The following is a 25,736-nucleotide window of genomic DNA, read 5'->3' as shown; positions in this document are numbered from 1 at the left end:
TGCGGATACTCAGACTTTCAGGAAGGCACAGGAATACAATGAAAAACGAAGGAATGAGTTCTGAATCTTTGTTCGGACTGTGAATTTGTTGTATCCAGGCAAGTAGCTGTTAGAATCGTGTGGGAAGACGAGCAAAACTTGAGTTAAGTATGAGTATGTAGATGAAGCCTCTGAAGTTTGTTGAGAAAGAGTGGTCATTTCAGTGTTTGTTGATGTGAATATTGAAGCAGGTTTATAGTRGTTTGACTTAATAATGGAACAGCTGTTCATACATGCTCTTTACCTAACTTGTGGTAAGTTAGGTAACCAATGAAACCAAGAAGATAAAGGAATATGAGTGGGTTAATACGAAATGACTGTACCAGTTTGTAGTTCACTTTCACATTTAATGTAAATTTTTATTTTAATGTATTGTAACAGCTTCTTCAGCTTGGAAAAAGGGTCTTACTGAAGTGTAAACCAATGTGATGTAGGATTTGTCATCTGTATTATAAATGCTTTATATATACTGTTGAAAATCAATGTAAACTTGTGTTTTGAAYGTAGTGTGGAAAACTGTTAAAAGCGTGGGTGGGAGTATCTTCATGTCACTAGTTCTGTTTTTCACTTCATTGTGTTAACTCTAACATCAAAACAGCCAATGGTTGAAATTATTTCTGCCTTGCTTCTAGGGATCAGATGATTGCCTTGTAAAAATATGGGCAACTGATGATGGAAGGCTGTTGGCTACCCTGAGAGGCCATGCAGCTGAAATATCTGATATGGCAGTAAACTACGAAAACACCATGATAGCTGCTGGAAGCTGTGATAAAATGATCCGAGTTTGGTGCCTTCGAACTTGTGCACCCTTAGCAGTTCTGCAGGGCCACAGTGCATCTATAACATCATTGCAGGTAGGTTTTTGTTTTGAAAAACGAATTATGAGAATGTTCAGTATAATAAAAATGCATGCCTAGCAACTAAGCCCTGAAGTGAGAGGGAATTTTCATGGTATACATTGTGAAATAATACATGTTTATTGTAAGAAGGTCTGACCCTTGAAGAATGCCAGACATAATCTTTGTTCAAAAAGACTGCATGACACGTGGGCAGTTCTGTTTTGAAGTACCATTCCTTTGCAGACTGTGCTTCTGAGCACAGGTGCACTGAGCAAGAATTTCAGTCACTGGGAGTACTTTAGTTGGTTTTGTTTAGAGTTGTATGTTATTGTGTAACTTGGGTGGTGGGCAACCCAGAGTACTTTYGCAAACCCCAGAAAGGTTGTTCTGGACGGAGTGACTGAGCAGCATTTTGTTATTTTGGTGTTCATTCTAAACTCCTTCCCTTAATTATGGTTGGGTTTTTTTACTTTTTTTTTTGGTGAGATGACTTGTGGAGCTTCTTAGCACATCTGGAACAGGTTAACAGGAGAACTTTTCTATTTTTCTTCCCTTTTTCCCAGTTCTCTCCACTATGCAGTGGCTCAAAGAGATACTTATCTTCAACCGGAGCAGATGGAACAATATGCTTTTGGCTGTGGGATGCTGGTACCCTTAAAATAAAGTTAGTTACTCTTTTATTTATTGCTATTTCTGTTTATCTAATTAAGAATGATGTACAAAATATGGAAAAAAMCAAAACTTGTCATTGGCTAGTCCAGTATGTGATGGTTGGGTATGCTCTATTTCTGATGTAGCTATTTCTTGCTTGCTTATCTCTTAAAAAGGGAGTTGATAATACAATATTTTGTGAAGTGATAATGTATATCTGTTAATTTAGAAAATAAGTCAGTCTACTGCTGGGTTTTTTTTATTAATGTAACGTCAAACTTGGCACTAATTTTTTCTCTTGTCATCTGTTAATCTCAAATGAAATAAAAATTATGTTGATAAAATTATTGCAATTTAGATTTGCAAAATCCATTTTTTAAGGAGATGGTAACATCCTGCTATAAATCAGGGTAGTATATTTTTGATGTTTTTTCTTTCCTTATCTATATTACCTTTCCATGGTTGGTTGCTCTTGGCTGTAGCATGGCAGAAGGCAGAATTCTTGGACAGCCATGTGTTGATGGCTGAAGTTGAGCCGGAAGTTTCTGCCTTCAAAGATATTAAAAATGTTGTCAGGAGTTTCAAATATAGTTTTTTTAAAATCAACTTGCTCAGTAGCTGTCAAATGTTCTTGTCTCTTTCTTTTCCTTTATCACTAAAACCTGTAGCTTAAAATTTGAAGAGGTTGTTTTAATAATCATGAGTTATTTAGYTTTGATGATGGGATGTGTTCTTCTGGATATATGCTCCTGGCACGCAGGTTCAATTTCCTTGTAGTTTCGGTAATTGCTGCCAGAATCTTTTTCTTGCAGTGTGCTGAGGTTATGCAGAGCTTGCAGACATGCTTGCATAGATCCTTTTCTATTTGCCTTAGCTATTTTGATGTTCTCTGGATGTTTTGGCTGTCTTTTGGTATTGTAAATGAAGTTGCATCTCAGATTGTTAAACCTCTGCTGCCTAGTGCATGCTGTAATCAAATTAAGACTCCCCTTTTTACTGAGGGGAGGAGGAGATAGCTTGCATGTTGTCTTTTGTGTGAAGGAGTTGCCACCACATTATTTTTCTTCAAGTTTCCTAAGTCTGAGCTCTTGTTGACCAGATGAAAACTTTGTACCAAGTGTGATTGGTAAACCTTTTCAGCCCGCATGTTTTTTTCTTTTATATTTTCCTTTATTTCTTTATCCTTTTCCTGAATAAAGTTTTAGTTTATGGAATTGATTTTTGAAACTAATTCTATCATTAGAAAATAGTGAATCCTTGAGAGTTAGGTAGGTTATACTCTGAAAGCTGGGAGGTGAATGTTTAGAAATGATGAATGTTTGAATTAATCATGGAATTGGATGGAATTTGTCTTGAGGTAAAACTAGGGAGGGAGAAAACTGGTGCCAGTTATGGTAGGGGTTTCTGAGCTAATTTCTTTCCGTGAAGATATATAATCGTAGAATAAAAATATTTAGTGACGTGGTCAACAAATATTAAAAGAATAAAATATATTTGAATAATACTTTCATGTAAAAACTGATGCAGCAGATGTGATGGTTAGACTACATCTGGGGCCATAGAGTTCAGTTCAGCTGTCTCGTGCAGCCCAGCAAGAAAATGGTCTGGTAACCTAAGTCATTCCAGTGATTCATGTGGCTTAAAAACATGCTGATTAAATTTTTTGAGACTGGAATTTTTCTACCATTCTTAACTTCTGTACTGGAAGTGTTTTATATATTGGGTTTGAGAAGAGAGAGGAAGACATTATACTGTATTTCTTCAGTCTGGAAGAAAGCAAATGCATGAAGATGAGTCATGTACAGTCATGAGTGTCTTGAGGAGGGAATATAATGAGGAGCTGCTTGTTGGCCCCTATGGTTCTAGAAGGTATCAAAAGTTAGTATCAATTTTCAAATTGGAATAAGATGGTTCTTTATAAAACATGCAGCTAAGTTACAAAACTCCTTGCCACAGGGTATTATGCATTTCAAATATGAAGATATTAAAAGGCTATCACTGCGGGCTTTTTCTTTTAGGTCTTTGTTTGAACTTATAAATGCTATCATGCATTTGAAGTAATTGATGCTTTTTAATCCAAGCTAAAACTTGATAAAAATGCCAAAATAAGAAACAGGTATGTCTTTTGGGACTGGAATGTAACAATATGTTACTTACGATATCAAAACAGTTGGGCACTCAGAGAAGTCTTAATTTCCTGAACTGAGCAGTATACTAGTTCAGAACACTTGTTAGTTACAGAAAGTTTTACTTAATGTGCTAAGCTGTAAACTTTTCCAACTGTGCTTATCATGGTTATTCTGGTAAACTAAAATAAATTATGCTGGAAAACTTGCAATCCAGTATAATTTTCCACAAGAAGGTTGCATTGCACAGCTAGTACATTGCAGCAATGAGTGTGTATTGCCATAACAATTTTCAATGAGGTGATTGCACTTCCTTGCACATTTGAATCTGGTTCTCCTTCCMGAGCTGTGGAAACATGGCAGGTTCCCTCTAAATTAATTGAGTTATGTCCTGGGGGAAAACAAGTACTAGCAATATAAGAGCATCAAAGGAAAGAAATTTGCCTGTTAATTTTGGTCATAAAGCCTTTTTTGAGGTTATTTTTAAAAAGTATGATGTGTAGGCCATCTGGAAGAGAGTATTGCAGATGAGGTGGGAAGTTCATCATTCCTTTTATCCCTGTAATAAAAAATACATGCTTGTTTCTGTTCAGATTGTTTCTGTTGTGGTTGTTTGTAGTTTTAAGATGATTGGCAGTGCCATTAGTACTTTGCTGGAATTTTTCATGTAATACAGGAAAGGCAGCGTTGATATTTTGCTCAGTGTGCTCTCAAATTAAAAAGAGTTAATTTTGTTCTTAACTACACTGAGTTGTATTTTTTTGCTTTTTTTGTCTTATCTCTGCAAATGTTTATTTTGTTTCATTCTCAGATTTCAAAAATTATTGTAACGCAGCTTTGCCAACAACTCTGCTGCAGTTAATATTATGTCATTAATAGTATCTTTGAAATTAGGGGATTCCCATGTTGGTCTCCCATTTTTTTATAACCTCGCTAACTGAGGCATGTTTTGTATTTGAGTCAGACATATGGCCCAAAGAGGTTAGTGATGGCTCTGTTTTGATGAACTGCAAAAGGACACATTGCAATAGATTTAGTGTCATAGTATGAAAGACTCATTGGAACAGWTGAGCACAAAATTCTCTCATTCAAGGAAAAGTGAGCAACCTTGTTCACGTGATTGTGTGACTAGTGTGGRTGCATGTGCTTTAGTGGTATAGAAGCTCCTATGTGCTCCTCTTCTTTCCTTGAAGGGATTTCTGACCAGGCAGCTACCATGTATGTTTAAAAGCAGTAACATTCCAAGTAGATTAATTCAGTTTCTCAATAGAGGAAGATTGGTTGTTACTGCAGGCAGGGAATTCACAGAATGTGGCCCAAACACAATGGGAAAACAATTGAAAATTTATACAATTGAGACTTACCCTGTGTTTTAGTCTTCTATTACTATTCTGGATGGTGATAGAAAACACAGGAGTTAGATCCTGCATCAGTTGAAGGAGAGAGAAAATCTGCCTTAGGTCATCAGAAATTGAAGAATCATGTGCTTCATTCAAGTTTAAGGGAGAATTATTACAACTGATCAGTGCATTACAGTTAAATGAGTTGCACTGTGAATTATTTGCCTATATATCTTCTCTGAGGAAGACACGGAGTTTTCTTATTTTTCTTCTGCCACCTGTTTGCATCACAAGTTTCCAGTGTTTGCCTGTTACTGATAGACCATTTGAACAAGGCAGCAGAACCGTCTCACAGATGTGGATAGAGAAGCTTGCTGTACTGCTTTTCTTCTCTGTTTATTCTCCTATAATTTTAAAAAGAGGAAAAAACTCAGGAAAAACACATGATTTTGACATTCGTGTTTTGAACCAGACATTCATTTATTAATTATTATCATCAGTGGGATGTGATATTTCCCATTTGCTTTCTCATGCAGAAGGCACGTGCTGTTAAAGGGTGTGGTCATATTGCAGAATTCAGATAAGCTGAACCTTTTTCATTAACTTGTGAACAAAGATTTTAATTAGGTTTTATCACACGTCTGTTTTCTGTGAAGAAGTCTTGCTTGAACTACTACATGACCAGAGTTAGGTTAGTTAGCAGAACTTAGRTTAATAAACTAATAAAACACTTAATAAACACATAAAAAATATATGTAAAGTGAAACACTACCCTGGCTGGAGCCAGCTCTTGTCCCCTTTCCTTGCTTCACAAAAATACTGATTGGCCAACTCGTTTTGCAAAGACCACCATCTGTTGTAGAAGAATGCCATAATCTCTTCTCTTCCAATGCCTGAAATAGCACACATTAGAGAGACGTAAGTTTGATAATCTAAATTGGTTATTCAAACTAGAATATAAGTACATACTTGCTCTATTTTGCAGCTGTCCTAACTCCAAAGGCAGAGTTCACAAACAACAGTGGAAGAAAACAACAGTCTATTTATCTATTTACATTTGTTCCAAATTATGTAAGCTGCATATTGAATTGTCTGACAGTTCTTGTTATGTTAGTGTCTCACTTATGGAGGATTTCAATTGTTTTGTAGAAAAGATCTTTTCCTTGTTTAGTATATCTTGTAAAGTTTCCTTGTCACAAATCTGCAGGGAGTTACCTAAAAAATCCTGCAGAAAAGGTCCTAGAAACAGCCTCTATTGAATGGGTAATTTGGGGAAAGATTTCTTAACTGGTGTTGCTGATGTTTATCGCTTTATTTWATTCATAAACATCACAAATGTTTAATGCTTACTACTTTCTTTGAGATAGTAATAACTGATTTTGGAAAAAGATCTCTTAAACATCTGCCTTCAGGTGAAATTATACAGGCCATTTTGCTTTTAAAAGAGAACATTTTGGAAAATTTCTGAAAATGCATTCTTTTATGTTAGCAAATCTTCAGTGATGACACTTGTGGGTGTAGTGCTACTGTTCTCTAGTAAGTTAGTTCTTTGAGGGAAGATTGCAGATGGCGTACTATGCAAGACCACCTACTGGTTTGAGTTTGCTGTAAGCCATGAACAGAGTTGAAGTAATGATTGGGGAGTTTGATCTGATTTGTTTTYGTTTTACACAGTCTTAAATGCCAGAACTGCTCAAGATTTAGTTTTGCTTGCACATCACATTCTGAGATACCTAAAGAGCGAGTGCCATAAAGTAAAATCCCTTACAAACTTCTAACTATTGTCCTGCCATTTTGGGTACTATTTGAAACTAGCCCACAAAGAATATTTGTCATTTGAAGAAACTCTTATATTCTAGTACTGTGGAAAACTCCAAATTTATTTAAGTTTCTCTGATAYCCTTGTCTAGAAAGAGCACCAAGCTCTCTCTCTCTTGTAAAAGCTGATATATGCCACAGGAGAAAACCAGTACACCCAGTAGTTTAAAACTGAATATCATGGGCAACAGGCTCTGTTCCACTTTGCTGATAACTTCAGGAGAGTATTTTGCATAACAGTATCAGAGGGTAGAAGGGAATGAGATTTAAGTTGTGTTACAACTCTCCTTGGTGCATGGATTACTTAGTCCATCTGGATGTCTTCATTTCCTAAAGATCAGATCATGAAGCACAGTCACAAAAAATTGTTTATAGATGGGCAGCCATCTGTTCCTTCATATTTAATTTTATCCTTCAGTCTTTTATTTCTAAGATACTGACTTKTTTTTTGAAACCCTATTAGGAATTATTTAAATGTTTTTCTTTTTTATTTGTAGTCCAAGGCCAACGAAGTTTACAGAACGTCCTCGGCCTGGAGTCCAAATGATTTGTTCTTCTTTTAGTGCTGGTAAAAGACTTTTTCCCCCTCCTCTCCTTGTGTCAGTAGAAGAAGTCATTTAAGAGTAAAATAAAGTACAGCTCAGTTGTTGTAGCATATTTCATTTGAGTAAGATAGATTTAAGTGGCTATTAAAAAACATCAGATATTTAAATAGGAATTCAGAAACTATGCGTTAATACTTGCTGCTWCAGAAATTTCTAGAAACAGTTAAACCTGAAATATTGTAAGTCTCTTGTGACTGCATGTCTTCTCAAAACAGGATATATACCTTTTTCTCAGAATAATTAGAACAGTCAGCTTTATCTGAGGTGTAATATATTGGGATTTRTACAAGAAGGTGCTGATTACAGAGTTCTCACGGTCTGGGTTTCATTGATTCTAGAGATGGCARCTGAAGAATGCTACATGAATAATTGGATAAAATATCAAAATATACTGATGTTTTAGTTCCATTTGATTTTTTCAAGAGGGAGGCTTCTAAGGGCTTAGTTGCAAGCAAATTACTCTAGTTATCTAATCTTTCAGATTAGATATGTTTGCTGGTGCATATTTACTGACAGCAAATGTGAGGTAATTTAACTCCAGTTAAGCTATGGAGTTTCTAAATCTTGCTTTGACTTAAAGGTTTGTTACAGACATAGTTGACAGGAGATACAGCTAAAAATTTCAGAGAATAAACTGAAATATTTGATGTTATACTCCTTTGAAAATACTGTAATAACAGTAGATTGCCCTTTTTTTACAGTCTTATCTGTTTGTTTTCCTCAGGTGGAATGTTTTTGGCCACTGGGAGTACAGATCACATCATTAGGGTYTATTTCTTTGGATCAGGTCAGCCAGAGAAGATATCAGAGTTGGAGTTTCATACTGTAAATACATTTTTTAAAAATTACATATGTACTTGATTAAAGTAATAGTTTGGATAAAAKGGGATAATTTGGAGAAATTTGATTTTTTTTTTTCTTTTTCTGCTCTCTTTTTATATAGGACAAAGTTGACAGCATTCAGTTTTCTAATAGTAGTAGCAGGTAAGCACACTATTCAGAGCTAGCTTTTTGACCTTGTAGACATTTGCAAATACCAGTTTCCAGAAGTAATTATTAAAAATAAGAGCTTTCTTTTGAGTTTCATCCAGTAAAAGCATCTATAACTATTGGAGCCTCACTGGGTTTTTTTTAATGGTACTCCTTAGTTTCACAGTTGTTTTCATTGTAATGATTAAAGTATTTTGAATTTGCTTAAGTTATGGAGTATAAAAATACTTGAAACTTCTTCCTAAAAAATGTGTGTGTGTGTGTGTGTATATATATATATATTCACATATCAGATACATGTACTTTTAGATATATTTTAATATGTAAACCTTTTTCCAGTTAAGTAACTGCTGGATACAGAAAAAATGTCAAATTAGATCTAACAATGTTTTATTTAGCTGGCCTAATGCTTTTTGTAATGTTTCACTTTAAGTTCTGGATGTTAGACATGAGGAGTGCCAAAGAAAACAATTTGGTTTACTGTGAAGTATCTGACATGTTGACTTATTTTATGTTCTAATGTACACTTTTATCGGAATAATACAAATAGTTGTAAACCAAGTTTCACCCACCTCTTTCTTCTCCTCCTACCCCTGATCCTCAGAAAGGGWAAGAAAAGGGTGGGAGAGAAACTCAAGCTGGGAAACACTGCTTCATATAAATGTTGTGATACTTACTCAGTATACAATGCTATCTTATTGGGAGTAAGTTTTGTTTTAAAGCATGTCTGTACTTCTGCTGGTGGGGCTCCCTTCTAGACCTGGTCCCTTGGAATGTTCATTGATTTGTGGTGTCCCTGTGTCAGAGCAATGTCATAACTCAACAAGGTGCACCAAAGGTCATAAAACTGTTAGTTTAGAAGGGGCTCAGGATAGAGAAGCAGGTTGGACTTTTCAGAGGCCTTCAGTTTTTTTGCTGGTATGGGAAGTATTTTTAACATGAAACCACTTGTACAGCATTCTTATACTGTTTGGACTTCTTACTATAGCTTCTGTTTTTGAGTTCTAAATTCTGTGACTTTAATTTTCAGGTGTCTTTTCCGTAGAGACTGCCTTTGATCTCTGAGTAACTTTTTTCCCCCTCTGTTAGATTTGTGAGTGGAAGCCGTGATGGAACAGCACGGATCTGGCAATTTAAGCGAAAGGAATGGAAAAGCATTTTGTTAGATATGGCTACTCGCCCAGCAGGGTAAGTGACGTAAAATATTCTGCTATCACATAGATTCTTGAGAGTCTTTGATGCAATTTGCTGACTTAATAAAAAAAATTTTAAAAGRTAGAGAAAAGAAAAAGGGGAGGCTTAAATTATTGTTGCTTAAATGCACAGTGTGCTTATCCAGCTCTTGAAAACCAATGAAAATAAATATTTGACTACATATTTAGCTGTGGAAGTTAGCTTGTCCTGATAATAGTGCCACTAGTATTTTGATTAAATTAAAAGAATGAAAGATAATCAAAACCCATTGAAGGTAAAATYTACATGGCTTTTTACATAGACATTTATTTCTGGAGCAAGAAAACCAGGTCAGATTTCTTCTTGAGCCTTGTTACATTTTAGTAATATTTACAGATATTGTGGAACCTGCATGCTCAGAAAAGCAGTACTGGGTGCTTTCCATACAACATACCAGAGGCAAAGAAATTGCTGGCTCTGTAATGGGTTTTCATTTGTTAAAACAGTCTGAGAATTTACAAAAGTTCGTAGGTATGGGAAACCTCTGTACACTAGAATAAGCAGCAGAAGAGGCTTGAAGATGGAGAATGACTTAATGGGAATTGTGGCTTGCACCTTTTTATTTTGGCATGAAGATATTTTCCAGTTGACATAAAGTGAAAAGACTTATAACAGGTTTAAGAGGTAAACCTTCTTCCCCTTACTGTTCATATTGCTTTGAAGGATATTTTGTAGAAAAGAAAAACTATAATGGTTTCAGGAGTCATCTGTTGAAAGATATCTGAAAGACCAAGAGAGCCATGGAAGAGAAGGCTAAATAAGCTGTAATTTAGTTAGATGTTAAGATCAGTATCTTGTCAATAATGGACAGATGCAACAAAACATAGGTATCAAACTGTTGGACAAGAGTATAGAAAACACTGGTACTTGATAACAGACTGAGTTACTCAGTAAAAATTCTCAATTTGAAGTGATTCTGGGCAAAAGAAGAATGAATTCTTCATTGTGGTAATAAATGAACTTAGCTGAGAAAGTGAACTGCTTATTTTAGTAAAGCACTTATTGCAGAATTCTGTTTTGTCCTTGTGACTAGAGGAGTAAGTCCAGTTCCAAATTTGATATTTTCTGCACAAGAACACTTTTATCAAAGAAAATGAAATTGCTGCACTGAAAGGAAGGAGTGAATTCAGCTTATAAAACCTTCTGCATTGAATCTGCAAGGGAATTTGGCTATGACTRCATTTTCTAGTATTGAGTTTAACAATACATACTATTGTGCAATGTGTTGTAGTGCTTACTATATGGGAGATTCTGTATTTTGTCTGCATACTTAGTGGTTTGCTATTTTTGCTTTTGGTTGATCTTTTCATAGAAAAAATGTGCTAGAGAATTAAAGTATGATTAGTCTGTAAATCACATTGACAAAAATGTAATTTTTGAGTATTCTGGTAGATTATGTTATAGATGACTATTGTGTGGGTTTCATGCAAGATTAAGTGCCATTATTACCAATAGTAAAGTGGTGCTAGGGTAATGGTGTGGTACTAAATATTGCTTGAAAATTTAGACCATTTGAAGGTATGTAATACTCCTCCATATTGAGAGCTACTAATTACAAATATTCTTCAAGAAATTTAGTGTTCCTTGGTTGACTAATTTGAATCTTTGTTCTTTAGATGTCACAATAAATACTGTAGCTATCAAATTTAAATAAGTTTGGTCATGTGTCCAAGGGCAATTTCTGGCAGATCCTATAGTTGTTGTTTGAGTATTTGAAATTCTTTGCAATTGTGTGTGCCTCATAATAGAAAACATCTTTAATTTCTCTGGTTTCTTGAGGAAATGTTCTTAAAAATACTGCAAAATACAGAGGTATTTTCACTTATTAATAGTGTTAAACTATTTTGGCAAAGTASGATTATGTTGAAATTTTTTACTCTCTTGTTTTAGACAAAGTTTGCAAGGAGTTGAAGATAAAATCACAAAGCTGAAAGTGACCATGGTGGCATGGGACCGCCATGACAACTCTGTTATAACAGCAGTTAATAACATGACTCTGAAAGTTTGGAATTCTTTCACTGGCCAGCTCATTCACATTCTCATGGTAAGGTGTACCATTTTGATTTATCAATCTTGAATGTAAAATTTATTTGTACATCATCAACATTCCTCATGTATTTTTTCCTGTCTGAAATCTGCCTTGACAAATTCTTCCAGATAATTGAAATGTAATAGAGATGTCTATCAGCAGCATATTAAAAAATAAAGCCTTAAAGTTGCAAATAACCATTGCTGTTCAAGATGTCTCAAACTAATTTTGAACATTTTGGGTTTTGTGTTTTTTTTTTTTTTTAACTGAAGGAGAGAAGGAAACAGTTGTTTTTTAAATGTTTATTTAATGTGATAAATGTTTTGAAATACTGTTAATAGATAAATTTTTCCTGTTTAAACAGAGACACTTCTGCAACCTAATCACTCCATGAGTACAAAAAAATCAGTCTTCTAACTAAAATAAATCAACAGTTTTACTAATGTCTGATACTTCTTCTGTAACTGAGAAAATATGTAACTAGGTAGCTTGAAGATGGAAATACTGAATGTAAGCTTTAAAATATAGCATTCATTTTGGAGATGTTGTTTTCTAACTTTARGTTGTATGTTTCATTTTTTATGAGTTTAATTTCAATTTTGAACTGATATTCTGCTGAAAAAATGGAAGTCTGCAAAATATTAAAACCCCAGAATACAAATATTGTAATACCAATTTTTAAATCCTGGTGAAAGTATTGGAGCATGCTTCTTGTGAAGGTGACATATTTGACATGCTACTAAGGAAGGTAAAATTGCAACTGGAAAGAAAAGAGTTATGCACTGCTACCAGGAAAAAAAAAAAAGTGTGGTCTAAGTAGTTTCTTGCTGGACATTTTCACAGGTTAATGTGTCAGCTGCTAGTGTTGAATCCTTGGGTAAGTATTTGAGACAATACTCTTGTTCATTCTGCTCTGTCTTGATTTTCAGGGACATGAAGATGAAGTGTTTGTTCTTGAACCTCACCCRTTTGATCCGAGAGTTCTCTTCTCTGCTGGACATGATGGAAACGTCATAGTTTGGGATTTAGCAAGAGGAGTCAAAATCCGATCTTACTTCAACATGGTAATTATTATGCTTTATACAGATGTGCCAAATCAACCATTCAAAATTTTTTACTTTTAGTGCGTTCTTATGTAGGCCATCTTGAAGTGTGATTTGTGTATAGAGCAAGATCCTGCATCTGGTGAAACCAAGAGAAATTCCTTTTCAATTAAGTGGGGCAAAGAGTAAACCTGTCAAATGTTAGAAGTTGTTTCTTCAGCTGTATTTCACAGTGCTCTCTTTCTATATGCTTGATCCACACACAGCTGGAGTGTTTTATACTATCAGAGATCATGTTTGAGAGACAGGGTGACAAAGACCCTCCTTTAGTGCTCTATTTCTTGCCTGGGGRAGCCAAGGTAAAACTTGGTTTATTTTTGTATTACTAATTCTTAATGTTGGTAAAGCTTTTCAGGAGTCTCCTGATCTCATACAATATGTTGTTGTATACTCTCTTGACCTATTGGATGGAATACTGTCAGCCTTTCTATGTAGAGCTCCTCCACATGCATGTTTTAAGTTTGGTCTGTTCTTCACTTAAGTAATTCTCCTGGAAAATGAATGCAATAGGTATTTTCATCTGTTTCTTGATATTAAGTGGGTCTTTCTACATACCTTCTTTCTCAAAAAGGTAATGATGTGTTGTGCWATTCAGACTGTCTCCTGGAGAAAATTACAAAAGCCTTTGTAGAATATCCACAATTATTTGGAATGCTGAGAGTAGGCAAATGGGCTTCAGCTGTGGCAGAATGGCAGTCTTGGAGACCAGCATAAAGAAGATCATCTGAAGAAGAGATTTACCATAGATATATAAACAAAAACATAAGTGACCTTTAGAAATTAMCTCAAGCCAGGAAGGTCACTGAACCTGAAGAAAGGTTTTGAGATGTGCAGTACAGTAAAATTCATCAAGTCTCCGTGAAAATTCAGCCAAACTTAATCAGAGAGACTGCAGCCTAGATTCTTTGAGCCCTGACCTAGGCTGAGTAGTGCTCTCTCTTTGGTGATTACTGTAACTGAACTTGTGAAGGACCCAAGGCAATCTATTTGGAGCTATAAGCACAGATCTTCATTATTTGGTGCTATTCACCATTGCCAGTTGAGGTGTATGTTCTCATTGCATTTCTAGTTCTACYTACAATGGATGTATGATGGTTCTCTTGGAGTTTCAGGTCAAAAAAGTCTGAGCTCATCTGCTCTTTTTAAGCCARGTCCATTTAAGAGCTATCAGAATCTAAATTACTGGTGCCTGTGATGCTAGACAGCACCCGGAAGACTGAAATATTTCAGGAGTGCAATGCAACATAAACACCTAAAAAATATASAAGTCACATATATTTTAACATCTTTGGAAAGAGGAATTTGTAGAATTCCTCAATTGTAGAATTGGTTAGAAGATCTCAGCAGCTAGTAATTTGTGCTTTGTGCTAGAAAGGAATATGACAAAGTCTGCATTCTTTGTGAGGTGAGGGGAATTGTAAATCTGGCAATCAGTTTGTCTCAAACCAAGGAATTCGATTGTATGAGCCAGGTGTGCAAGAGAAGCATCTCTCTATGGACTGAATATTTCACCTGCCASTCTTCTGTGTTTAATGGTTAAAAAAACATGGGTGCAAATTAGAGATTTTCTAGGTGATGGRTGGTGGGCAGAGGGCATTGTGCAGTCACCTCTGCAGCATTGCAAAGATTAAGTGTTCTGGTTTACTACAGGAGAGCACTCATATATACCGAGCTGCCAGTCTTCTCCATTTCCTAAATGGCAAACCAGCTGGGAACACCAATAGATAAGCCACTATTAAATAATTCTGACAAGCGCTGCTACCTTCACTGACTTGCTCAATATGTCATCTCATTCTTCGGAAAAAAAGATTTGTATTTCTGTGTAGGGGATGGGAAATTTTTCCAGATTAGTTTCTTTTGGATCAGAGAGGCAACATCATCTGGAGCAATCAAACCTAAGAGTTGAATGACATAAGGTGTCCGTTTTATAATTCAGAAATCTCTCATTATCATTTCCTGGTCTGTGGTACCTGAACTGGCACTTGATGGYTTTGTCATAACAAGGGTTTCTTAAAAAATGTTGCGGACCTTGCAGGAGTTGATTGAATTAGTAAAATCCTAGATGACTATTGGCCTAATGTTAGTCCAATCAGGTATTTCTATTCAGATGGATTGCTTTGTACATATAAAGCCTTGTGGCAAATCTGTAGAGTTGGGTATTTTTAAATGGCTTTCCACCCTGTTCCAAATGCCTTCATTCTCAACATGAAAAAAAGGAAAAAAAAAAAGGAAAAAAAAAGGAAAAAAATCAAGGGATGCAAACAGTGTCAGTCAGTTTGAAACTTAATTCTTTTATCCAGTCAGTTAATATGAAATTGCAAAGAAAATCATAGTAACCAAATATACTCYTTATTTTGTATTTAACTTAAACTTTGATTCCACCATTTATTTGTTTCTTGCTGGTTGCAGTTTTGTCCCCCTAGGTGACTCTGGTGGTCCTGCAGAATGTTCTTTCCCAGGTTTATAAGCTGAAGATTTGCAATTAAATAAATTGTCACAATTGCAGTTAATTTGAAGCTTCTTTGGTTGGTTTGCCAGATTTTGGTCTTTATCATTAATAGTAATCTCAGTCTCATAAATGACTGTCACATGGATTTACTCTCAGAAAATATATAAGCTTTTTATATTTCATGTTTTCACTTGTCTTCATTCCATTTGGTCTAGTTGTATAAGTATTATGTAACTTGATGTYGGAGTCCATGGCCATTCAGAACTGGTTTAATTCAGGGACTTGAGCTACCTACATTCAGGGAGTGTATTCACTATGCCAGAGTGAAATTTGCCATAGAAATATCAAGAATTTGATATTGTTRAAGCATTGTAGGCAATTTTGAGATTCCGCAAGTAAGTCCTGAGATGGTTTTCAATTGCATGTGTGAATACAGGTATTTGGTTTTTATCTTATGTCACATTTACACCAGTCCTACCTTAATATGGTTGCTAATGAAGAATGACAGATACACCAAGAACACAATCATTTTTTCAAGGAATCAGTGMTGTTGTGGCTTTAGTGTTGTAATATTATGGCAGTTTCATGTACTGTATTTCCCAGATACAAAGAAGCATTCTGAAGAAATAGGGTAATAAATYTGAAGTGGTTCCGGTAGCTGACTGTTTCAGAGCTTATGTATTTGATAAAAATAGTGTTGTTGCTACAGAAGAACAGCACAGACCATTATAAATGTTTAAATTGTGGCTTATTTTGCTGAAGAGTATATGGGATGTAGGTGTCTAGTGGATGATCCAGGGGAAAAAATACACTGAATGGTGGGCTGTCTAGTGAAAGCAACTGTGTGATAATGTACATAAAGATATATTTGAAATACAGTTCCTTACTAAAAGCTGTGATGAGGCATCTGGGTCCCTTGTGTGGTAAGGCACCTTTCCAACAACTGAGGGAGCTCCTTGCTTTCCTAAAAAGTTTACAGGAGCAGGTGGCACTCATTTTTTTGGGATTACCCTAGCTGATAGAGTTGGAAAATGGAAGGCCTATATTCTGTTCCTTTATCAGTAGTAAAGCACTCAATTCGACATGTGCCACTTAGCCAAGAGGGCATCTTGACTAAAAATACCMTAGACAGCACTTCTTCCCAATTTTCCCAAGTTGTGCCACTGTGGAGAGATGTGACTCTAGCCTGTTAGAGTGCCTGTGGGTTAGGCACTGGCTAGTTTTCTTGGCTCTACAAATCATCTTCTAGGTAAATTAGAAAATGGTAGAAATTCTTTGCCTTMAGGCAAGCTTTTGTATTTGCAGGATTAGTGTTTGGTTAGGTCRTAGATAAAAGGTGTACACCACTCAGTTCTTGTCATAGCATCTCTTTTCTTTCAGGTGTTTCACTAAGTTACTACTTATAGATCTGGCATTGTTGGTTTGTTAATAATGGCAGGGTTTGCAGTTGGATGGTGTGTGCTGCAGCTTAGCCTTAATGTTTTTAGTTCCACTAGGCTTTAGGCAGAAGTTTCTCAATTCTGAAAACGTACGAGGGTAAAAGAAGAAAACCACATGGACTTAATATTCTAAATTTAAATAGAAATGTCTAGTCATATTAGCTGGATGCTTGGGTTTTTGTTTGATTTGCGACTGGGTTTTTGTTGCTGTTGCAATTTAAACATTAAGTATTGGTGTTCCTCGAGTCTGACCCTAAATAGGTTTGTGGTGTTACCCTAAATAGATTTATGGCTGCCCTTGATCATTATTTTTTTGACTTAGGCAATTTTGCTTAAGCCCACTTTACCCTAAGCAGTAAACCTCTTGGGGATGGGCTCTGCTGATTCAGACTGCTTGCAGAAAGCATTTGATCTGGGGCCACTGAGTATAGGTTTTGCCTGTCATAAAACTGATAGCTTTTGTTCCATGAGGAACCCATTCTTTACATGCCATGTAAAAGAATATTAAAAGATGTTTCCTGAAAGATTTAGGATACTAGGATATGTACAATCCTGTAGTTCTGTTCTTTGTCTTTGTTTTTTTGTTAGGTTTTTTTTTTGGTGGTTTGTTTGAGTTTTTTTGTTGTCATTTGTTTGTTTTTAAAATTTTTAAAAATAATTTGGTTTATGAATAATTAGCTTTATGAACAGTTGCAGGAACATATGGTGACTCCTGTTACTTTAAAGTGTGTTTTTGAGAATGTGAAGACTACTACAGTAGCAAGAATGAGACAGAGCAGGCATTTTTACATTTTTTTCTCACTGTAGAATTTTGAAATTCTTACTTACTGTATCTTTGAATGTTGTTGCTTTGCCTGAATCTGATATCTGGCCTGTCAGATTCTGTAGGTAGGCATTGYAATAACTGAACCAGAAAGCCTGTGTTTTAGCTAGCCTTATGACATTTKAGAAATCTTTGTGTAATGTAGAAATTAATCAAATAGGAATATTGAAGCCTTTAAAGAAAAAAAAATATTTTAAACAAGAGATTTTAAAAAAAACCAAACAAAACCAACCATGAAAGACCTTTAGTAATTAGGTGCTGTCCCTCTGTCTTACTTGGCTGACTCTCATTGCGAGTTGCTTCTTTGAGAAGTCAGGCTCAGCTGTAGCCAGCAGTAGGTCTTCTTATGTGTGACATAATATGTGTGCCTTAGGGGCCTCCTTTGTGCCTGGGTCAAGGTCAGCCTTTTGCTTATTTGTAATCTTAATGTCTTTCCAGTTGTGAAGTGTTCATTCGGACTGATTCTTRTGCCATTACCGTAGTGCTAGGACAGTCTTTCTGAGCACTGTGGTGTATTATAGTGCCCTTCACAGGATCTGAGTGGTAGTTCTAGAACTCCCTGGGAACTCGGTGCTAAGATGGCCTCAGTTCTTTCATCGTATTGTGAGGAAAGCTTTGAAATACTGATGCAAAAAGAATGTTTTTACAATCTGGTATTAAATTCACAGATCTGAGTACTTCAAAATCCTACCTTTAYGAGTCTCTGACTTGCTGGAAGGCTAAGCCACCTTAGCCTTTGACACTTACACGTCACGGTATATATCTCTAGCTGTTGAGAATTGTATGATGAGACTTTTTCTAAATGCCAAAGCACGTTTCATCAGAGCATATAGAAATACCAAGGGAATGTTTCAGAAATGCATTACARTTTGAACTCTGTAAACTAGTCATTTGAAGCAACTTTCTGATTCTTTTGGAGGAGGAAGAAAAAAAAGAAAAAAATTATAACTGAGCGTACTCTTCCCCTTTCCTACCTTCAACTTCCTTTGAAATGACAAGTAACTCAGTTATATTTGTGAAAGAAAAGCTTTAATCTCTCCCAGAAACAGCACTGTTCTCCTCTGTGTCACTGAGTAAATGCTGCTTGCCCTGGAAACCATATAGTTAGTTCAAAAATAGCACTGTTAACTCTTAGTGCTTGAATTGGTGTTTGTCATTGTTATGCCYTCTTTTCTACTTTCATGGAAATGGTCAGAAAAAATAAATAAAACAAAACAAACCTTTAAAATTGCCAAGCCTGAGGGGCAAGTTGACCTGYGTGCTGCATTGCTACTAGAGAAGATACAGGCCACAGTTCCATTTCTTGTCTGTTTTTGAAAAATTCTGATCTGGGAGCTAAAATATGCTCTTTTCACTGAGACCTAGAAGGATAACAATATCTTTGATAGCTGTAGTTGGTCTAAGGTAGGATGAGGCTTCTTATGGGTCCTAAAAAAACCCCCTAATTTTTATTTATTTTTGTTCTCCTGGGACATATTTTCCTCTAAATCTCTGTACCAGAATCGTAGCTGTTTGCTTTGTTTCTAGGCAGTCTTCTTTTGGAAGCTTATGATGAATAGTCCCACACTTTCATTTAAAATGCATTAGTTAAATYTTATGTAAATAGGCATGGTGAAAGAAACAGAACTAGAAAGCTTGTGACTTGTGATTTACACACGTTCTTTACAATATGTTCATTATTATCGACACGTTATGAAACTTAGACCTTAAATATGAACATTTTAAAAACAAAGTAAAGGTTTATACACTTCTGTGTTTATTTAAAAAAAAAAGTATTTAGTAGTTTATTCAAAGATTTGGTTAGTGTGATGAGCATAGTTTCTCCCATATGTATACAAAAACATACATTAAAACAGGTACAGTGTAAGCAGCTGAATTGAAAAGAGTCAGTTTTCTAATAAGTTAAAGTTTTTCAGTTGCAAATTTTATATAAAATCAGTGGCACATTATTTTGTCCAACTTCATTTAAAATGGTCAGCCCAGATACAGATTACCTAAAATTTTAGATGAAGTCTAGATTTAGCTGCATTAGCAAAAATGTTTCTTTTTTGGGTCTTCTAAATAAAAATTGTGAGAGCTGAAAGAGAAAYGGAGAGGAAACTTATTTCTGAAAGGATGAAAGAATGTCTTACTTGGAACCTTGTGTAAATAGCTTTGGATCCTTTCAGCAAGATAAAGTTAGATGACTTGGCATTATGTTGCCACATCAGAATTTAAATGTAGTTGTTCTYTTTAACAGCTGTATTAACAGGGAATAGTAACTCAAGTTCTTGGTTTTTCTTGGTAAAGAAAAACTCTTTAAAGAACTTAAATATCAACTGTTGTTGAAGATACAGTGCAACAGGTATAAGCTACTTTATTAGAACTAAGAAACTTGGAGGCTGATTTTTGGCTTATGTTCTTGGTTGGAGTAAGGAAAGTATTGCRGAAGTTAATAATCTTTAGAAAAAAAATTCCCAAGCCAACAAAAAACCCAAACCAAACCCAAAGAAAAGCTCAGAGTTTTGCAGCTTGGTAAAATTGTTAATGAGTCTGCAAACTTTCTAGCTATCGAATTATAAAATATGAACATTACTTTCAACTACAGAAATTCAAATTTYTTATCCTGTCTTACCAACTTGACTCGTAGGTTGGGTTGGATTCTCTAATGTAGTCTCAAATTTCATGTTTCAGTGCTTTTTATCAGAAAGGTGTGTATCAGAGCTGTGGTTGAAAAAGCTKGTGAGAATTTCTTAGAAAGACATGAAGACCAGTATTTAGCATGACTGACTTAATGTAACTGTTTTACCACAAATTCAAGAGAAAATGCCCCAAAAGGGAAAATTTGCCACAGCTTGTTTTTGTAGTTTTCAAACATGCATAATGCCTCTCTCAGTGCTATTTAATTTTTAGAGAAAGAGTACATGGCAGTGATGCATWGAGATCGAAAATTAAATTAAAAATTAATTGATTTTAAAAATATATAACCCCAAGTGAGACAGTTGTGTAAATAAATTTTTTAGATGTTTTTGAAAAGCTGTACTGGTTACGTTTGGTTATTCCTTAAATATTATTTGTGAAGAACAAAAGATTCACTTCACTGGGAGATCTCTATATGTGTAGTTGAGAAGATCAGGCATCACCATCTGTTTCCTCACTTAGAGGGTTACACCATGGCTATATTTCTAACAATTAGCACTGCAAAAGTTAGGTAGAAGAAAAGGTGTGTTGGAAGGATTTTGTAATGTTGCGGGACTGCTTGTTAAAACCTTGTTTACTTTTAACTCTGCTGTAGTAACTTTCATTTGACTGTGTTCTAACTTCTTATGCAGTGGAGTATATAATGCTTTCATACAATCAAGAGATTATTATTAATTTGTGAATCTTCACAAACTTTTTTTTAAATCTCTTGATTTCGTGACCAATCTTGAAGTTAAGACACGAGCTCTTATGACTGTGCTATAGTAAAAAAAAAAACCTGATATGTATTGGTCCTTAGTTTTCTTTTTCAGGTTGCTTCTTTCTTGAGAAGCCTTGGGCTGAAGAAACAAAAAGTGGATTTGATAAGGTTGTTTTGAAGGTGATCTCTGAAATTGCTTTATTTCATTTGATTGCCTTTGAAAACAATTGGAGCAGTAGAATCAGCAAGCAGATACTAATGTACTTTGTAAGGTCATGCTCGTCTGGTTATGTGATGATAATAGTTGTATCTTTCTAAATGCTGCTTTTATTTCATGTTCTATGATGTAGAAGTGAAACAGATTATACTTAGAATTGCTGGCATAAAATCAGGAAATGGGGTTATACATAATTTAACAAAACAATAATTATATTTAAAAYATTAAACTTGTTTTTGAAATTGAAAATGTGTATTGCCAAGCATCCGGTGAGAAAGCTTTGAAGCAAGTGAGTACATTAATGCTAATTTTGTTTTACATTCATTACATGAAGTTACCATGGTGAATATATGCATTTTCATAGATACTAGTTAATGTGTGTAAATGCAGATTTTTTTAATATTATATATTAAATATATATTAAAAAAACAACCAAAACACTCCAAAAGAAAAACCCCAACTGTAAAATCATCCCACACAATGATGTTAAGTTTGAAAGTTATGGCTACATAGACATTAAGAAAATAAGATTTTCTGGAGATCATGTCCAAATGTTTTGTCCCCAAGTCTGTAGCTAACTGATTGTCTAATGTAAAATTGTCTGGTGCTATTCCTGGTTCCATGCGTTTCTTTCCAAGTCCTTAATTACTTTTCTAGGATGAATGGTAGTTGCATTGCATGATCCTCTTTTAAACTTATACATTTTCTCCAACTTATAAACAATATATCTTTTGAAAAATATTAATAGAAACACTTACTTAGCTTTTGAGAGCTTTGGATATGCTTTATATTGATATGGAGCTAATAGCAAAAGCAGTGACTGAAATTGTCATGTACACAACTTGACCATAAAAAGGTCAAGTTGAAGCAACCTACAAGCGTTTTCCTGATTTCCACAGTGAAAAGTGTAGAGGATGTAATTTTGATGCTACTTGAAGTTAATGGAGAGTCTGCAGTACAGCTGAAGAATCAGAGTGTCAGGATGCAGTGATGTGTTGGTTGTCTCCCTGCCCAGTCTCTCTGCTCTCTTTACACGTTTTATGTTTTTATATAAATCAATCAGAAATATTAGAAACCCCCATGAAGRTGGTAGTAGGAGTGTATTTCATAATGGCAATGACATCTAGTTTTTGTGAACTCAAACACACACATTCCCTGTTAATGACTGTTTAAATGTTTTAGTGCAGTTTAATCCTTGTTTTGTTTAGAATTTACTGTCAGTGTTATGGYATTAACTGATTCAGGTCAAAAGGGTTTCTTCCTGCAAGTTGTCAATCAAGCAGAGACTACTGAGTTGCAATTGGATTTTTCTGTGTGCTCCTGCTCCTTCAGAGAGCTGATTGTTGACTGTCCTTTATTTTTAGCTTTAAATGGAGACTTCATAACAGGCAGTTCCTATGCTATGGCTTCTTATGTCTGCGTATCTTAATGTTTTTTCCTGCCCCATCTTCTGAAGTCTGATCTTCTACTGATATGTGTGATGTGGTTTCTTACTTTCTAATTCTACTTTCACTTTCAGTGCAACCTGGAAAACTCTAAAGCCGTAATAGCATTATCATATCAAAGTGTTATTTCCTTTCCTTTAAACAGTAAACCTGCCAGGCCTACCTAGGTCTTTGTTAGACAAAGATTRCTTGTTTAGTTTTAGGCTAAATGACATATCAAAAGATTGGAAATCCCTGTCAGAAGAACCATGTGAAAGATTATATTCCATTTAGGACAGCTYAGCAGAATGCTCTGTGTGTGGAGTTTCTGCCACAAGAGGTGATTTTATTTTGACTAATGTCCAATAGCCACATTGCTTGYTTATATGAACACTGTATTGTAATTTCCAGTGGAAAGTAGAAACGTAAAACCAGTATTTCTTATGTTTTGTTTGTCATAAAGTTTTCCACTTTCAGTGGAATTGTGGCATTGAATTTTTAGATCACATGTGAAAAACAGAATGACTTAAGTAAGGTTATGGATGCATTATTTTGTATCAGTTTGTCCGTAGTTCTTTCGAAATGATTTGAAATTTTTGAGAAGTTTCACCTTTGAATAGTACACAAAAGCACATCCTGATAAACATTCTAGGAAACAAAACCAGCATAATGCTCTAATAGTTCAAATAGAAGCCCGTGCTGAATTTGCAGGGTGTATATTAAAAAAAAATCTTTAACAACAACAAAAAAGGTGTAAATAATTTATGTATACAACCTTTATATAATTTCAGGCATCCACGGAGTGGGTGACCTATCAGACCTTTTAACTGATAGAGGTATCTCTCAAGACATATGCAACATTTCTGAATGAATAACTGAATTGGCTGGTAGGAAGATAAAAACATTTTTAGTTGAAGTGTTACTCTGAATTTAATTACTTCTAGTCTTCTTCCTACCATTTAATCTCTTCCTATTGCTCTAGAAGTAGTGTAGAAGATCTGCTGGTTTTTAAATTTTAAATTTTTTTATTTTTATAAACCAGCTTAAAAAGTAAGTCTTCCTCCTCCAAATGTGTAGCAACCTCCTTTAACTTTGCAGAAAGTCTGTAGATGTTTTTCGGCTTATGGAAACATGCTGTGGTTCAAGATTGACCTTTAAAGCAAAGGAGAGTACAAACCTGCAAAGGAGCTTCCAGGTACTTAGAGACTGTTTTGACTTGAGCATTATGATGTAATTTCATCACTTACAAAAGAGGTTATACATTTTAATAACAGTTAGTGCTGCTTTTTTGTTAGTTTTAGGAATTTGTTCTAGTATACCATTGTTGTGATCATTAGAATCTGAATTTCAGTTTTCAAGTTTGAATGTTGCTTGTAACTAATATTCATTTGTTTCTATGCATTTAAGTAGAGTAGTTCTCATCTCACTTAACGTCTTTTAGTATAGTAGTTTTCTTCCTGCTAAAGGTCTTTTAGTATAGTCATACAAAATAGTCCTCTTTCCTTAGTGTTCATATAAAGAAGCTGAGCTCTTAGATTTTATTACGATGAGTGGCTCTGTAGTTGTTCCTCTTAGAATTTACTTGTGTTGAACATGAGAAGAAAATATTATGTGTACTGCTTTGGAAGATTTTGTTCTTAGTGTTGTCTATTTGTGTAGCATGTATGCACTTTCTTTTCTAGATGCTATTCTGGTCTGGTTTAGAAATACAGTTTTCTTTTTGTTGCTGCATTGTGGGGGATGCATTGCAAAGAATACGCAGTGATCTTTTTCCCTGTGTTTTCAACTAATYGCTTCAGTCCCTTAACATGAAGTATGGATTCTACCTCAAGCTAGTAGAGGCTTTAATTTGCGGATTTTTTTAAAGTGTTGCTGATGACTTGTATTGGAAGATGTGATAGAAAAGTGTAGTGTTATTATATGTAGACTGAGTTTCATTATTTTTTATGGCAGTAAATGTGTTAATAAGTTAGTTCTAATAACCTTACTAAGTTCGTGCACTTTACTAAGGTCATGCACTATTGCATTTTGTCCTGTTGGCTTTGAATTACTTTAGTTGATATCTTTTTTGCTGTCCCAAATCTGTTCTCAGTTGATGATTCCCTAATGTTCTTTTCATCAAAGGGCTCTTATATTTTCTGTAGTCAATAAGAGAAAAGCCTGATGTGAGAAACTTCAGTGATAACATCCTTTTAGCTCTGTATGTCTTTCMAAAATCAATAAATATTATCCTTTCTTTATAAAGTTTACTTACTCTGCAATTCTCCTTCTAATCACAATCATTTGAATCAAATCTAAATACTGTATTATGCCTTTGAAATGTAGTTAGGTTGAATGAGTTATATTTTCCTGGCATTAAAAAGTTAGTTATTTATCTGAATAGTCTGTTTAATTTCTCCGGTACTCTCTACTCTTGATTAATTTTCATGTTGAATTTTTTTTTTCTTTCTTCTTCTCCAATGTCTTACACTCTTTTTGAAAAGTAGGGTTTAGGTGTTTCATGCTATTATTGATAACAGGTCAGAAAGGCTTACAATTGAGCTCGCTTTGTAGGTTGTACTATTCTTTTCTCATACAACAAATACGTTTTTGCATTGAAGACATTGCTATGTGTAGAGGTTTTGACAGCTCTGTTCTCCCTGGTTTGGGACAAAAAATAGGTTTTCCTCAGAACTTAGAGAAAAACATACTTTCTTTTTCATTCTCTTCTTTCATCAGCCTTCCTCCCTTTGGGATATACCTCTATCCACAAATTGCCTTGCTAGTGAAAATAYGGGCAAATTGGATTTTTAATTCTTGGAGCTGAGACTAAAAATAGTCTTAGTCTTCCTTCTATAGCATCACTGGTTCTTCCCTGTTTGTAGCTAAATAATCCTTGCTRCTTGCTTTGCTATCCCCAGTGTCTTAACACATTCACTCTTCACAGCCTTCGTGTGACACAGCTTTTGTTGAAGCACTGGAAAAGTCTGCCAAGAGAAATTGTGGCCTCCCCATGCCTGAAAGTGTTAAAGGCCAGGTTGGATGGTACTCTGAGCAATCTGGTCTAGGATGCATCCCTGTCCATGGCAGGGGACTGGAACTATGTGATCTTTAAGGTCTTTTCCAGCCCAGACCATTCTGTGATTGTTTGACAGCTCTTAATTAACCAGTGCTTTTTCTGTTCTCATAAGCAGTCTCTCCCCCRCACAATTTATATCCTTATATTCATCGGGGGAAGGTTCCAAACAGAATA

The 25,736-nt window shown here is 35.1% G+C and overlaps 1 protein-coding gene across 3 annotated transcripts in view; it reads left to right on the top strand.

Annotated features, from left to right (window-relative positions):
* Nucleotides 1–25,736, top strand: part of PHIP (pleckstrin homology domain interacting protein) — a 96,693-nt gene that overhangs the window by 15,207 nt on the left and 55,750 nt on the right. For all 3 annotated transcript variants that reach the window (XM_057369325.1, XM_057369342.1, XM_057369333.1), the window contains 8 exons: nucleotides 672–893; nucleotides 1,442–1,542; nucleotides 7,311–7,381; nucleotides 8,143–8,243; nucleotides 8,362–8,402; nucleotides 9,498–9,596; nucleotides 11,532–11,685; nucleotides 12,600–12,734. In XM_057369325.1, coding sequence (XP_057225308.1) covers nucleotides 672–893; nucleotides 1,442–1,542; nucleotides 7,311–7,381; nucleotides 8,143–8,243; nucleotides 8,362–8,402; nucleotides 9,498–9,596; nucleotides 11,532–11,685; nucleotides 12,600–12,734 — 924 coding nt within the window. The remainder of the gene's footprint in view (nucleotides 1–671; nucleotides 894–1,441; nucleotides 1,543–7,310; nucleotides 7,382–8,142; nucleotides 8,244–8,361; nucleotides 8,403–9,497; nucleotides 9,597–11,531; nucleotides 11,686–12,599; nucleotides 12,735–25,736) is intronic.

This window comes from Malurus melanocephalus, unplaced genomic scaffold (genome assembly GCF_030028575.1).
Source record: "Malurus melanocephalus ecotype Western Australia unplaced genomic scaffold, MMel_1.1 scaffold_4, whole genome shotgun sequence".
Lineage (NCBI taxonomy): Eukaryota > Metazoa > Chordata > Aves > Passeriformes > Maluridae > Malurus > Malurus melanocephalus.
This window is presented reverse-complemented; position numbering and strand designations above follow the sequence as displayed.